The sequence below is a fragment of the Chiloscyllium plagiosum genome, unplaced genomic scaffold (assembly GCF_037043375.1).
Source record: "Chiloscyllium plagiosum isolate Xiang-an unplaced genomic scaffold, Cpla_swu_hap1 HiC_scaffold_31, whole genome shotgun sequence".
Lineage (NCBI taxonomy): Eukaryota > Metazoa > Chordata > Chondrichthyes > Orectolobiformes > Hemiscylliidae > Chiloscyllium > Chiloscyllium plagiosum.
The window spans coordinates 17,739,901-17,756,367 of record NW_028270169.1 but is presented as its reverse complement, the minus strand read 5'-3'; the positions used below and the strand labels follow the sequence as shown (position 1 = coordinate 17,756,367).

The window sequence follows — 16,467 nt, the reverse complement described above, 5'->3', positions numbered from 1 at the left end:
TCAAGTCTCCAGTCTTTTAGTTCTTAATAAGTAAATCAATATCATTTTTAAAAAAAGGTTCTTATTGCCAGTCTTATTCAGTGTTGCTCCAATGTGGTACTGAGGGAATGCTACACCGCTGGAGATGCCATCTGTTGAATTAAGACCCAGCTACTATCTCAGGTGGATGTAAAAGATCCCATGACAATATTGAAGATGGACAAAGGCATTCTGCTTTCCTACTGAAACTTTTGGGCAACAAATACCTGGGTTGGGCAGAGAAAGTAAATCATATTGAAAATCAGAAACTAGTTTTTCATATTCGGTGAAACTAGTGGGACAGGTTTTTAATCATCTAATTATAATACAGACCCTGATATGATCTTGTAACCAATAACAATATCGTTAGGCATTTTATTTGTATGAATGTGCTAGTCAATATTTAGCCCTCACTTGGCATAATTCAAACATTCACAAGAATTTTTTAAAAAAGTTTTTTACTCTCATCTCAGTAATGTTTATGGGATGTTATTTTGTGCAAATTGGCTGCTGCTTTTGCCTAAATCATAATGGCAACCATGCTTCAAAAGCAAGTGAATAATTGGAAAATGTTTTGAGGTATTCTGAACTTGTAAAAGGCACTATATAAATGCAAGTTCTGTGTTCTTTCGGAGGGTTCACGGGATGGGCTCCTGTGGGAAGAGGAAAATTTCCAAGCTAGTGCACTAGGAGGCGAGCTTCTAAAGTAGAAACTGAGTTATACCTTGGGTGTCAAATAGAGGAAGTATCACCCATTGATCTATGGGATCTGATGACAATCCATAAGACATGGAGGCACAGGTATGCCATTCAACCCTTTGAGTCTGTTGTAGTTAATGCTGATTCTCGGTAGTTTGACTCTTTTAAAAAAAATAAGATGACTGATGGAATCAATAATGTCCACACCGATTTTCAACATGTATGTTGTTCAGGTCAACTGTGGCTCAGTTGGTCTAGCACTGGTGCCTCAAAGGTTCAGGTTCAAGTCCCATTCTAGAACACAAACAAAACGTGGCTGTTGTCACTTCAGTGCGGTGCTGCATTTTGCCACCATCTTTCAACCATGGCTAGAATTGCAAAAGTACTTCATAGGCTATAACACGTATGTTGCCAGGAATAGAAGGTTAGAGTTATAAAGAGAGGCTGGGTAGCTGGCACTTCTTCCACTGGAGCATACGAGGTTGAAAAGTGACCTGATAGAAGTTTATAAAATCATGAGTATGGATAGGGTTAATGGTAGGTGCCTTTTCCTGAGGAAGGGGCGGTCTAGAGAGCATAGTTTTAAAGTGACAGAAGCGAGATTTTAAAAAGACACGAGGGATAAATGTTTTGCACACAGGCCGGTTCGCGTGTGGAATTAACTTTCTGAGGAAGTGGTGGATGCAGACACAGTTACAACATTTAAAAGACACTTGGATAAGAACATGAATAGGAAAGGTTTGGAGGGATATAGGCCAGGAGCAGGCAGGTGGGAATAATTGAGTTTACGCATATGTTTGGCATTGACTGGTTTAGATTAGATTACTTACAATGTGGAAACAGACCCTTCGGCCGAACAAGTCCACACCGACCTGCCGAAGCACAACCCACCCAGATCCATTCCCCTACATTTACCCATTCACCTAACACTACGGGCAATTTAGCACGGCCAATTCACCTAACCCGCACATGTTTGGACTGTGGGAGAAAACCCACGCAGACACTGGGAGAATGTGCAAACTCCACACAGTCAGTCGCCTGAGGCGGGAATTGAACCTGAGTCTCTGGCGCTGTGAGGCAGCAGTGCTAACCACTGTGCCACCCTTTGGTTGGACCGAAGGATCTGTTTCTGTGCTGTATGGCTCTATAAGATGTACAGAGGTCATGTAACAAGCTTAGAAATGCATATTGTAGCTATTGGATGAGGCAGAGAAAATAAACCATGTTGAAAATGCGAAATGAAATCAAATCTGAAACTAGTGGGATAGGTCTTTAATCATTTGATTGTAACATGAACCCTGATATGATTTTGTAGCTCATAGCAATATCATTATGTATTTTATTTGTATGATTGCATTATCTCCAGGATATTGTCCATCCAGGGTTACCTGTAATGGACTGCCAGATGATATAATATGGTTTTCAACAGTAGCTGTAATCTGAGAGAGTCGTAGAGTCATATACAGCACAGAAATGGATCCTTCAGTCCAACTTGTCCACACCAACCAGATATCCTAACCTAACTGAGTCCCATTTGCAGCAATTGGCCCATATCCGTCTAAACCCTTCCTATTCATATACTCATCCAAATGTTTTTTAAGTGTTGCAATTTTACCAGCCTCCATCACTTCCTCTGACAGGCTCATTCCATACATGCACCACCTTCTGTGTGAAAAAGTTGCCCCTTAGGTCCCTTTTATATCTTTTAAACCAATGGCCTCTAGTTTTGGCCTCCTCCACCATGGGGAAAAGATCTTGTCTATTTACCCTATCCATGCCCCTCATGATTTTATAAACCTCTATAAGGTCACCCCTCAAGTCTCCGGCGCTCCTGTAGTCTTCAGACAGCTTTGTATGTGTAACAGGGAGTGTTGTGTGAAACATCCTCAAAACTTACAACATATGTTTACAAATTCACACCTAATAAATAGATTTGGGTGTTTGTTCTAGCCTTTGCCTCTATTTTATTGCATGACTAGGTCATGTGGTAACGTCATAATTGAGGGCAAAGGATGTGGGGACTGTATGTTGAAATCTGATTAGAATAGAAATTGTACCAGCCTGCCTGGCCTCCCGTGTAGTAAGGTGAATAATTCATTGAGTTTTTTTAAAAAAAGCAATCTAGAGTAACAGAAAAGAGTAGAACGGCATAGCTCCCCATCCTGCTAAAGAAAGACAGATCAGCATTTTTAATGAATGCTTCTTCAGACCAACTCTGACTAAGGGTCACACGATGAAACTATTATGCCAGTTCTGTCAATGCTGGTTAACAACAACTATCTAACCTGTCCAGCTTTCACGTTCCCACTATTAATTCCCCACAGACCTGCAGATTTTACATGCTTGGGTATTTAGTCAATTCCTTGTAGCAAGGTATGGTTCAATCAGCCTTCCCACCCTTTCAGGCAATGCTTTTCAATTTATAATGAGCTGCTGCGTAAAGAGATTTATTGGCACTACTGAATTCGGAGTAGACTATTGGGCTATGAGAGCCTGCTCTGCTAATCAATAGGATTGTGGCTGATCATGACCTTAACTCCATGTTGCTTGCCTACTCCAGGCTACCTTTGAATCCTGTTGTCAGTTAAAATCAACATCTTGTAGCGCAGTGGTCATGTCCTTACCCCTGCACTGAGAGACCTGGGTTGAAGTTCCAGCTGCTCCAGCGGTGTGTAACAATAACATCTGTGGAGAAAGTGAGGACTGCAGATGCTGGAGATTAGAGTTGAAGAATGTGGTGCTGGAAAAGGATAGCCGGTCAGACAGCATCTGAGGAGCAGGTGAGTCAACGTTTCGGGCATAAGCCCTTCATCAGAATGAGGCCATTGCCTGAAATGTCAACTCATTCCTGATGAAGAACTTATAATTTGACTGTAATAACATCTGTGAACAGGGTGATTACAAAAAAAAGGAGAGAAAAAAATAAAAGCAGCCCGGGGGTGGGGCCTCTTGTGGCACAGTGCTAGTGTCCCTACTCCGGAACCGAGAGGCCTGGTGCAAGTCCCACCTGCTGCAGAGGTGTGTCTAAATAGGTTGATTAGGTTTGAACAAAATCAAACTAACAATGAACTTAAAAATATTCAATGACCCTGAACTCCACTACCCAGCTATACTTCATAGAATGTGAGTTCCCTGATTGGACCAGATTAACAGCCCCAATCAGGGAGCCCTAGCTGACAGATAGAGGCATGTCAGAGATGCTGACTCTGAAGAGGTTGTGCCAGAGTCAAGGACTCTCCACTTGTAAATAAAGGTTGACTTGGTGCCGGGATACCGAACTCTGTGAAGTTATTTCACCCATTGGTGCAGAGAATTCCACAGCCCAAACTTCTGAGAGAAGAATGTTCCCCCTTCTTAAACTAAATGGGAGACCCCTAATTTTTATACTGTGTCCCGAACTACAAGGATAAGCATCCTCTCAGCATTGACCCTGTCAAAACCCCCTCTGGATCTCCTTTGTTTCAATAAAATCACCTCTCATTCTTCCAAACACTGACGGATACAGGCACCCCCTGTCCAATATTTCCTTGAGATGTCACCATCAACATCATGAAGTGTGCTAAATTAAATATTAAGTAATAATTTCATTGGCTGGCGGGACATGGGATTGCATAAGATTATTTTGCTGAACAAGGGAACTGGCTGGAACCAGCTGTTAATATGCACCATAAAACCACACTCCACTCCATGGAGTGTCAGTAGCGAATCCGATAGATACATAGAGAGCAGGAACAGGCCATTCAGCCCCTTCAAGTCTGCTCTGCCGTTCAGAGTTGATCCTTTATCTCCTATGATCACATTGAATGAGATAGAAACCTTGATGTTGACACTCCAGGGATGTGAACAGATCTTTCTAAACTCTTCAAGAGTTGGGACCATTCTTGAGTAATAGCTGAGGTCTGTTCAGTTATTGGATCCTCCCAATGCCTCAGATACATGTAAATTGTACCTTGCATAATTAAGAAATGCCTTTGGGTTTGTTGTAACTATTGAGAAAAAGTCAAACCCCAACATTTATTTGTTCTCCATACACAAAGACGGTTCAGAACTGATCTGCTTTAGTAACTATGTATGTACATAAAGTTTTTTAAAGAATAAAGTATATGTTTGCATTACAAAAAATAGCTGGGATATTATAAATCAAATTCCTCAGCTATCATGCAATAGATAAGGAGAAACCATGTGAGATATTCTGTATTTTTTGCAATAAATTACTGCCATGTAGAGAGATCCATATAATCCAGCCCTTAGTACCTGTGACTGCTGGATTCAAATGTGCAGAGGGGCGAGATTGACGCAGGGGAGCAAGGGTCACTGCTTTACCACCCTATACCCACATCTCTCTTACTCTCTCTCAAACCGTCCAAGATAACTATGCACCTTGTGGTTTGATAAACAGTCGGTAAACCCCTTTGCTGCATACAGAGACCTTTAAAGGAAGGTTTCAACCCAGCAACAGTGATGGCAGGGGTAAGGGATCTAGCAGGTAAAAACAAGGACTGCAGATGCTGGAAACTAGATTCTAGATTAGAGTGGTGCTGGAAAAGCACAACAGGTCAGGCAGCATCCGAGGAGCAGGAACATCAACATTTCGGGCAAAAGCCCTTCATCAGGAAGCAGCCAATACCGCAAAACTGCTTCAGATAGAGCTAAAACATAAGGGATATAATCATGAAACATTATGTGTTTCCCTATTTTAAAATCTGCATTGTTAACTTAGGTTAACTCTGCAAAGTTGTATTTTTCTGCATGTTTGGGGTTTGAGTGTGTGTTTGCGTGTGCTAGAATCATACTGCACAGAAACAAACCTTTTGGTCCAACTCACCCATGTGACCAGATATTTTAAACTGAACAATTGTCTGCATTTGGCCCATAACCCTTGAAACCTTTTTGCATTCATGCACCTGTCCAGATGCCTTTTAAATGTAACTGTATCCGTCTCTACCACTTCCTCTGGCAGCTCATTTCATACACGCACCACCCTCTGCGTGAAAAAGTTGCCCCTCAGTTTCCTGTGAGATCTTTCCCCTCTCACCTTAAACCTGCATTGAGCATGGGACATGTTTGTACATTTTAAAAATATTTTTAGTATTTTATTTACAAAACTGAACTGTATCAATAAAACTGATTTCTAATGAGTTAACTTGAGAGCACATGTTTGGCTTAATTCTTGCAAACTACATAGGTACAGCCTAGTACGTAATGAATTGTCAATCTAGTATCATATTCGAAAATTGAAGAACCCATTGTTGTCACCAGGTGGGAAAAGAGAAAAAAAAAGTTACCCCTCCTGTACCAATAATCTTTTTTTTCTTGTGGGTGTTTTCAATTACTTGCGTGGTATGAAATGGTAGAATTACTTTGATGACTGATTTATTTTGCTAACATATTTGCATAAACTTTATGGACCAGTAGCAGGAATCTGAAACTGCAAGGAATGAGAAAAGTTATTTATTTCACCAAACCCGCACTCTCTGACAGAGCATGTGGTAGTGATGCCACAGGTAACCAAACTGGCCCTATTTGCCCCCTACCATTTCAGGCACTTCAGTAAATCACTACATCACTGTGCAACCCGGCTATTGCTTCTGTTGGAAAAGACGTCCTGCCCGTTTGGAGCTGGGGAGGGGAGAGGATGGTCTCTTCTGCAAAAGTGCTGAGTCACACTTCCTGTTGCCCCACGACCACCACTACCCCAACATTTGCAAACCCCATCCTGTGGCTCCCCCTCCTCATTGCAATGTCATCCCTGAGCCTGGGTCCCTCCGGTCTCTGGAGCCTCAGCTGAATGTAGTTCCAACAGCAGTCACTGTCTCCCCATGGGGTGCTGCTCAGTGCAGAAGAACTGCCCTGATCTTAATTTACTCTTCACAGTCTGACCATCTCTGGCCCTGTATCCTGTTTGATTTTATAAAAAGTCATTCAGAATTTATGAATTCTACTGTCCGTTTTTAACCTGGAGTCTGTCGCTCCCCAGTGGGTTGTGAGTGACCCCCAGAATCTGAAGGCAGATTGTTAATTTACATTAATCTGATATCTTTCACATGGAGGCCATGTTCAAACCAACCAGGGGACCTCTCCCTGATTAATATTTGTTTTAATGGGACATGGGCTTGGTTTGGTGAGGCCAGAATTTATTGCCTATTTCAAATTGCTCTTGAATTGAATGGTTGATTAGGCCAGTTCATAGGTTAGCTAGGAATCAACCACATTGCTGTTCAGTCAATTAGACATCACTGGCTAGTTCTGCATTTATTGCCCATCCCTACTTTCCCCAGAGAAGGTGGTAGCCCTCTTGAACTGTTGCAATCCATTTGGACAAGAATGGCAGACTTTTTTTTTCCTAAAGGGGCACCAGTGAACCAGGTGTGTCTTTCCAACAATGAACAATAGTTTCATGGTCACTGTTACTGAGAATAGCTTTTAATTCCAGATTTCTTTTTGATTAATTGAATTCAAATTGTGTTACTTGCCCAGGTGGGATTTGAACTCATGTCACTAAAGACTTGGCCTGCTCCAGTGATAGTACCATCACACATTATTCTGGTATAACGTGTGTTTTGTCAACACAAATTGGCTACAGGGCAATTGACAAATTGTGGACACAGTTTGGAGTGCGCAAACTTTCTACTGAATGGGTATAGAGATTTTCTATAGCAATCTTCTACTGTGCAATTTTCAATAACAGATTCTCACAGTGCAAAGTCACAGAAGAACATAACTCTCACGTTATAGCAGAACAACATGTGCGTCATCACCTCCCTCACCAAAACAACATTGTTAGATCATATGAACGGGTCATTATGACAATACTGTTTGTGGGATCTTGCTGTGTGTTACCTGGTTGCTGTATTTCCAACATTCTGGTACTGACTACACCTGAAAACTATGAAGTTGGCTGTGAAATGTGTTGGCATGCCCAGGGATGTTGACAGGCACTATATAATGGTTAAAACTTTCATGATGAATACACTATTCCTGTTCCTGAATGTGCAACACTTTGAATTCATCACTGGGTGAAAAATATATGATTGTGAGTCAGCAGCTCTTTTGACACCTGGTATAATGTTTTTTTTACTGTGTGGATGTGCTGGTTTATTACAACCTCATTATCTACATCATGGTATCATTTTCTAAGAGTAAATGGCAGTCTCTTGGAAGCAAAACTGTCATGCCAGAACTGTGTTGCTATTTTCGTACAGGCGTGTTTGAACAAAGTCCTCTGATCTATCACGGAACTTTTGCGGCATGGAAAGAGGCCATTCAGCCCACTGTGTCTGTACCTGCTCTCCAAATCAGAGACACACTAAAGCTTGGGGAAGCTGCTGCCAAGATGCAATGGGGAAAGACCACCATCTATTATTTTTCAGCCTAAGTTAAATGGGAATCCATTCAGTTAAGGGTGCCTCAAGTATATGTAACAATAGTCTTATACAAGTAAGAAATGTCTTTGGTTTGTTTGTTGGGTAGAGTCAAACTCCAATGTTTGTTTCTTCATATTTTATTGTACAGAACTGAACTGTGTTATGGACTCTAAATGTTTCTGCAGATATTTTTATGAATAAAGTACATTTTTGAAATGAGAAAAAGCTCTCCAAGTCAGCATATCACATTCTCTTGTGTTCTTCTCAAAATCCAGGATACTGGTCCTTTTAAAAAAGACAGGTAATTCACTGGTGAATGAGTTGAGTGAACCTGCCTCCACCACACTCTCAGGCAGTAACATTCCTGGCTCCAGGCATTCATTGAAAAAGTGCATAAGTTTTTCCTAATGTTGTTTTTGCTTATTTGACTAATTAATTCAAATTTGTACCTTCTCTTTCCTGAGTAAGTACACTTCCTCAAGCTCCAGGTCAAACCATAGTCCCTCCGACTTCTACGTATGGAGCTTATAAACGTGCTATGAATATATCATAAGAAGTACCTAGATTAAGACTCGAAATCATTTTGACACAAAATACATTTATTATTGTGTAGCGTCACACAGAAACATGGGCAAAATATACAAACAAGGATGTTTGACATCCTCCAGTTTTTACATCACAACGAAAGGAATTTTGCCAAAGTAGCAATAAATTAATTGTACAATATTTACATCCGTGGATGGTCAGGCAGCTTCATAAGTCTCTGCCACATCTCATTAACAGTTCCACACACATAATCCTAACCATTCACCTTAGTTCATGTCAACAACCCCTCAACTGTAGGTCCTGGTCCCACTGTTTTGAATTTCAAGTGTTTTGCATTCTGTGTTTGATCAATACACAGGAGTTAGCAGGAGTGTAGCTCCAGGAACCTCTTGCATTTCAAAGATGACACCTACTGGGGTGTGTTTATGTATATGTGTGACAGTGAAACAGAAGAAAAATCACATTATAGACACATTGGCATTAGGCTGGAGCCTACTGGCTTTAAGTGATGCCATCAACTTCAATCTCCTGAGAATCATTCTGTTAATGGCACTTCACCATTCAATGCAGTAAACATCCTGAGGTTCTTCATAAAGGCAAAAAAATACTAAACGTTAGTGAAAATACTTGGAGAAGTGGCTCCAAGAAGTCTTTTAATAGCAGATTCAAAGGGGCAAGGAAGAATGTTTCAGACAGTGAGATTGCTGATATCTTTGGCACTGTGATGAAAGGATGGGAAGGATGTACAGCCCACTGGAGTTTGACAATATCAGACATGCCAATTCACCAAGTCTCTGCAGTCAGATCTCCCTTACAGAGTCTGTTCAGTCCATCTTCCTTTGATTTACAACTTAGCTCAGCCTAGACGGAAAAGGACAAGGCTTAGCTGACCAGCTCTCTCCTTGAGCTAACCTCACTGACTGATAGAAAGCCGGTGTGATTTTCACCACTCCGCAGTACCAATATGAACATGTCCCCCAATACAGAATGAATATCGTCATCAGACTAACTGTGTGTGCAGTCTCAAACTCATGACCATAGGGAAAGTATCCACCAAGTTAGAAGCCCACTAAGTGATTTATCTCTCCATCCTTAAACAAACAGAATTACAAATTAAGTTGAATTTTATGATTTATTTAAAAGACATCTTCAGATTTATCCAGAGCTGTAATATTTGCAACCTCAAATAAATACTTTCCATACATCTGTCAGCCATTTTGTTCAATTTGTCAATGGTGAAGGTCAAACTTGGAAAATCAAGATGACAGAACTGATATCTGGTTATAGGCTGTGATAATACCTGAGGCAATAAAGTGGTTAAGTGCTGCTTTTTTAAATAGGTTTTTTTGTGTTTTCTATTTCTCTGTTTATCATTCCTTTGTCAACAGCGTGATATTTATAATGTTTGTAATGTCTAAAGGGAAATGCATTTATTTAAATTCAGTCTGAGGTGAATCTCTCTTGAATGTCCATGCAGGGATGAGTGACTGTGCAGGGAAGTGTGGGGAACCAGAATCTAACCTCTATCTGTCACTTCCAGATTGCACAAACCAGGACAAGACGTTTTCCAAGATGCAAGAAGTGGGGAGTACAATCTTAAATTCCAACACCAACTATGGTTGATTACAAGGAGAGTCTTGCAAATTCAGTTCAGATTTTGGTAACCACACAGAAGAATACAGAAGATTTGATTTTGAATTTGTGCAACAACCATACAAGATGACTTCCATTAAACCAGTGATTAGACATTCTCTGGGCATCAGGAAGGCTCCTAAATCTGCTACCTCTAAGATCATAGGTGATTTACAGTCAATTCTATCATAGGCACCTTACAGAGGGCCAACATAGGACAGAACCATCTAGCTGTGTCTTGTGGATGCGGTGTTAAAATAATCATTTCAGTTCTGAAATAAGGGCAAGAATGCAAAACATGTGTTGAAATGCTTGGAAAACATTTTAGAATTTCAAAGAAGGAGATCTTGCCAGATTTTGGCCCTGCCTTTTCTCCGAGAGTGAAGGGTTTTTAAATGGTGCAAACTTCTGTGACAGATGGAAAATAACTGGCCAAGCACATTTCAATTGTGACAGGCTGGTGAGTGGAAGGGAGAGAAAGGACAAGTACGGAGTTAGAATGAGTAGAAGAGAGGACAATGAGAGAGTGGGGAGCAATGAAAGAAACAGATAGAATGGAAGTCCACTCGAATGAGAGAGAGACAGAGAAGTAGGAGAGAGAAAATCAAAATAAATTGATGAGAATGAAAGGAGAAAATACAACAAGAGATTTAGGTGGGAGACAATATTTTGGAACTCCAAGAGGAAGCAGAGAGAGATTCGACAGAAAATAGGAAGAGTGACGAGGAAGAGTGCTATGTTATGAGCCAGATTTTATAAAAGATCTTAAAGTAAGGGAACACTTAGGAGGTAGTGAACATAATATGGTAGAGTTCAGATGGTCAAGAGAGAAGGCAAAATCGGATGTAATGATGTTACAGTTAGCTAAAGGTAATTGCAGGGGCATGAGAGAGGAACTGACGAAAATTGACTGGAAGCAGAACCTAGTGGGGAAGACCGGAGAGCAACAATTACAGGAGCCTCTGGGTGTAATTGAAATTGAGGACACAGTACAGAGGTTCATCTCAAAGGAGGGGGTGGAATTAGAGAGCCATGGCTGACGAAGGAAGCCAGGAAATGTATCAAAGAAAAAGAGACCGCCTATAAAGTGGCCAAGAGCAAGCAATGGGAAATCAGAAGATTGGGAAGGCTACAAAAACAAACAGAGAACAACAAAGAGAGAAATAAGGAAGGAGAGGATCAAATATGAAGGTAAGCTAGCCAGTAATATTAGAAATGATAGTAAATTTTCTTTCAATACATCAGAAACCAATGAGATGCAAAAGTAGACATTGGGCCGCTCCAAATTGATGCTGTAAGGCTAGTGATGGGAGATAAAGAAATAGCTGAAGAACTTAATAAATACTTTGTGTCAGTCTTCACAATGGAAGACATGAGTAAATATCCCAACAATTAAGGAGAGTCGGGGGCAGAGTTGAGGATGGTAGTCATTACAAAAAGAAAGTGCTAAAAAAGCTAAAAGGTCTAAAAATTGATAAATCTCCTGGCCCCAATGGTTACATCCTAGAGTTCTGAGGGAGGTGGCTGAGGAAATAGCGGAGGCATTGGCTGTGATCTTTCAAAAATCACTGGAGTCAGGGAAAGTCCCAGATGATTGGAAAATTGCTGTTATAACCCCCTTATTCAAGAAAGGATCAAGAAAAAAGATGGAAAATTATAGACCGATTAGCCTAATCTCAGTTGTAAGTAAAATTCTAGAATCCATTGTTAAGGATGAGATTTCTAAATTCTTGGAACTGCAGGGTCAGAATTGAACAAGTCAGCATAGAGTTAGTAAGGGGAGGTTGTGCCTGGCAAACCTATTAGAATCCTTTGAAGAGGTAACAAGTAGGTTAGACCAGGGAAACCCAGTTTATGTTATCAATCTCGACTACCAAAAGGCCTTTGATAGGGTGCCTCACAGGAGGCTGCTAAGTAAGGTGAGGGCCCATGGTGTTCGAGGTGAGCTACTGGCATGGATTGAGGATTGGCTGTCTGAAAGAAGGCAGAGAGTTAGGATAAAAGGCTCTTTTTCAGAATGGCAGCTGGTGACAAGTGGTGTCCTGCCGGGGTCAGTTTTGGGGCCGCAGCTGTTCACTTTATATATTAATGATCTGGATGAAGGAACTGGGGGCATTGTGGTGAAGTTTGCCAATGGTACAAAGTGAGGCAGACAGGCAGGTAGTACTGAGAAGATGGGGAGACTGCAGAAAGATTTAGACAGTTTAGGACAGTGCTCCAGTAAATGGTTGATGAAATTCAATGTGAGCAAATGCGAGGTCTTGCACTTTGGAAAAAAGTACAAAGAGATCTGGGAGCGCTAGGCCAGGATTCTCTCAAGGTTGACTTGCAGGTTGAGATGGTGGTTAAGAAAGCAAATGTAATGTTGTCATTTATCTCAAGACAGTTGGAATGTAAGAGCAGCGATGTGCTTCTGAGACTTTATAAAGCTCTAGTTAGGCCCCAATTTAGAATACTGTGTCCAATTTTGGGCCCCTCACCTCAGGAAGGACATACTGGAGATTCACACGGATGATCCCTGGAATGGTAGGCCTAACATATGATGATCAGCTGAGGATCCTGGAATTGTATTCATTAGAGTTTAGAAGGTTGAGGGGAGATCTAATAGAAACTTACAAGATAATGCATGGCTTAGAAAGGGTGAACACTGGGAAGTTGTTTCCATTAGGTGGGGAGACTAGGATCCGTGGGCACAGCCTTAGATTTAGAGGGGGTCAATTTAGAATGGGAATGAGGAGACGTTTCTTCAGCCAGAGAGTGGTGGGCCTGTGGAATTCATTGCCACGGAGCGCAGTGGAGGCTGAGACATTACGTCTTCAAGACAGAGTTTGATAAATTCTTAATCTCTCAAGGAATTAAGAGATACAGGGAGAGTCCGGGTAAGTGGAGTTGAAATGCCCATCAGCCATGATTAAATGGCAGAGTGGATTCGATTGGCCAAATGGCCTTACTTCCACTCCTATGTCTTCTGGTCTTATGGAATTAGTGAGTGAGGCACAGCGAGAAAAGGAGAAAGAGGGGATAATGAAAACAGAAAATATTAAAATGAGTTAGAGGAAAGTGAGTGGGGTGTTATTTCCTTGGTCCAGATTACTTCACATTCAAATCTGTGAGATAAAATACCTGTTGTGATCCAACCCCCAAAGGATTTGACTCCGCATCATAGCAGTGCACCAAGACAATCTTCTATAACTTTTCAACCTTGTGTTTGCATTTCTTTTAACCTTAATGCAAATTCTAACATGTAGTTTTTGTTGAATTTTGTTTGAATTAGCTGATGCTAATCAGACTACACAGAGTAATCCTCACGATGAAAACACTCCAAATCAGCTAAGTGAGAATTCTACACCTTTACAGACAGGCCTGGGCCCTTGACTGTGACCAATGCAAACATAGCAATTCTGGTCAAAATTGCAATGGCAGAAAGCTTCTCACAGTCGTCCCTGAGCTGATTGGGGCAGCAGACATGGCCTTTTTCAAAAGAGCGCTCTCTCTCGACAAAATGGCTTTTGACAATTCCACTGTAACCTCCAATTGATTAAAAGCTCAACATGATGATACAATACACACTGACCAATCATTTTCTGAGTGGTTTAACTTTTCTGAAAATGGAAAGATGTCAGTCCACATCAAATTGGGAAGTTTATCAAACACTGTTCCATGGGATAGTATCAAAGTAAGGCTAAACTTTGGGGGCTCTCACAAAATAAAGGATTTCTGTTTCTCTTGCCAATTTTAATACTGAATAAAGTAGGTTCGGGACAAGAGAGAACCAGGGAATAGTTGGCAGCTCTTCCAGGGCTGGAGGAGAATGCCGACACCAAACCAGAACAGTCTTTGAATTAGGAATCAAGAGTTATTTCTGTACACTGGTTATCCTTTTGTCAGGAAGGGAAACAGAACGTAGATCAAGCTGTTAGAAGTTAGTGAATAGGGTGGACATGGTGAAGTTTGGATCTCTCACATTTAGTAAGTGGTTCTTGGGTGAGGGTGGCACCATGGGTTGGGGGCACTTGTTCATGGCAACCTTGGGGGTGACACTAATAATTGTTGGTGTTCTGCAACACATGGACTTCCTGCCACAGGAATGGGGTGGAAGGCTGCTCAGGCCAGATTCACTTTAGTTCCAAAATTGCGCAAGAGGTGAGTAACCATTTCTTACCATCCAGTGTCCAGTTATAAGGGGCAAGATCTGGTGCCTGCCATCTGACTTTCAAAACCAAGGATGACATAGACAAATAAAAAGAGATAAAATAAAACTGGATAGGAAAGTGCTTGAAGCTTTCACAAGATATATCAATCACATGGTTCAGGGAACAAACTAAAATGAATTATAATCTTGTTGAGCACGTTTTACTGTAATCCTTCAAAGACCCAGGACCGAGAAAGGCAGATTTTTTTTTTTTAACTTTGAACATCTATCGCGTTTAAATGTAACATCAGATATACAGATGACAAACCTAGCTGGACACAACAAACATTTTTGTTAATTGGCAGTGTAAACATAGTGGATAACAGGTTACAACACAAAGTTTAGGCTCTGGTACAATTACTGTGCGAAGCAACATTGGCAGGGATTCAGGTACGACCACCTCACTGCCTCAGAATGACTAGACAAGGGAGGATGTGTTTGAAGATTGATATCCCTGAGGTCTCCTGGTTTTGTTGCCCTCTGTCCTTGGACAGGAGGCAGTGAGATCACCTCAAATGTTTTCCCAGTGGGCTTGGAGACCTCTAGGAGGTCTGTTTTTAGGATATGCAGAATCTCTTTCAATATATCTGTCCCAGGTACATCCCATCATAAGCTGCAAAGAAGCAAGCTTAATGCTTTTGAAACAGTACCTCACCAGCGAGGTGCCCATAGAACGCTTCTTTTCAAGAGGCTGCAGCACCAGGCAAGGGAAGGAAACAGGGGACATTGAAGATTATCCATACCTTCTACAGTGTACATGCATTAGACTGCTGAATTACCTAAACCCTGACAGTAACACATCTCCGAGTGGGCCCTGAATAGGCCTGCCATGAAGCTGGAGTGGACTACCTGAACCCCTGTAACAGCAGATGTAGGACAGAATTTCCTGGTGATTTCCAGCCTCCCAGGACACAGGAAGGTGTGTTTCAGATGCAGAAAGGACGGGTGCAGCTCAAGGTGAACCGGCTGTAGCTACATTTGCAGTGAATGGAAGTTTCCACTAGCTGTTGGAGGGAATGAAGGGCGCCTTTACTGTCAGCCGGATTATCCCTGAAATGGTGTTCACTGAAAAACAATTTACAGAGAGTATAGACAGCAGAACGCTCAAAATTAATAAAACTAAGTATTTTCAAAATAAACTTTAAAAGCGGTTTTAAAACTAGACTTTTGTCTGTGTCATACAGCAATCCTTAATGGCTTTATGTGAAGTTGCTTTGTGCATTATTTTGGCTCTGTGACCTTGACAATTTTAAATTGTTTAAAGCCTCTGTTATAACAAGAGTAACTAATCATCAGCCTATGCCACTTTTATAAGAAAGTTCATATTTACTGTGCATAGTTTTCTGTTTTTGCAACCATAGTGTTGATTAAAATGATTTTCCTCATAAAATTACGGGATCCAATAGGTGGAAATGCGAAGAAGTAAACTTTGTAGCTGGTGCTCATCTGGATTCATATATAAATACCAGTCAGTCAGACATGGATTAGTGAGAGAATTGTGATTTTATTCTTCAAATATTCAACACTCCCTCAGTTTTCTCTCCAGACGTTATGCATAGATATCCTCTCCATGCAGTTTTAGCTGCATCTGATTAAAGTCAGGGGTGTCAAGGGGCTAACTGACCATGAAGACTGCAGTCCCTAAGGCAATTTTTTCAGAGACCAGCAATTCAATTCAGGGATTGATATGAAACCTTGTTGGGCTATTTTTCCTTTACTCTGCCATGGGATGTGGATGTCACTGGCAACACCAATATTTGTTGCTTATCTCTAATTGCCCTCAAACTGAGTGGCTTGCTAGATCATTTCAGAGTCAACCACATCACTGTGAGTCTGTATTCATTGTAGGCCAGACCAGGTAAGGAAGATAGATTTCCTTCCTTGACGGTGGCACGGTGGCTCAGTGGTTAGCACTGCTGCCTCACAGTGCCAGGGATCCGGTTTCGGGCGACTGTCTGTGTGGACTTTGCACATTCTTTCCTGTGTCTGCGTGGGTTTCCTCCGGGTGCTCTGGTT

General features: G+C 41.3%; 1 protein-coding gene across 8 annotated transcripts in view; it reads right to left on the bottom strand.

Annotated features, from left to right (window-relative positions):
* Positions 1-8,662: 8,662 nt before the first annotated feature.
* The window catches only part of LOC122563963 (rap1 GTPase-activating protein 2), a 313,908-nt gene continuing 306,103 nt past the window's right edge, over positions 8,663-16,467 (bottom strand). For all 8 annotated transcript variants that reach the window (XM_043718318.2, XM_087977294.1, XM_087977295.1 and 5 more), the window contains one exon: positions 8,663-15,516. Coding sequence is in view for 1 of the 8 variants with exons in the window: in XM_087977295.1 (XP_087833421.1) it covers positions 15,514-15,516 (3 nt within the window). In the remaining 7 variants the exon portion in view is untranslated. The remainder of the gene's footprint in view (positions 15,517-16,467) is intronic.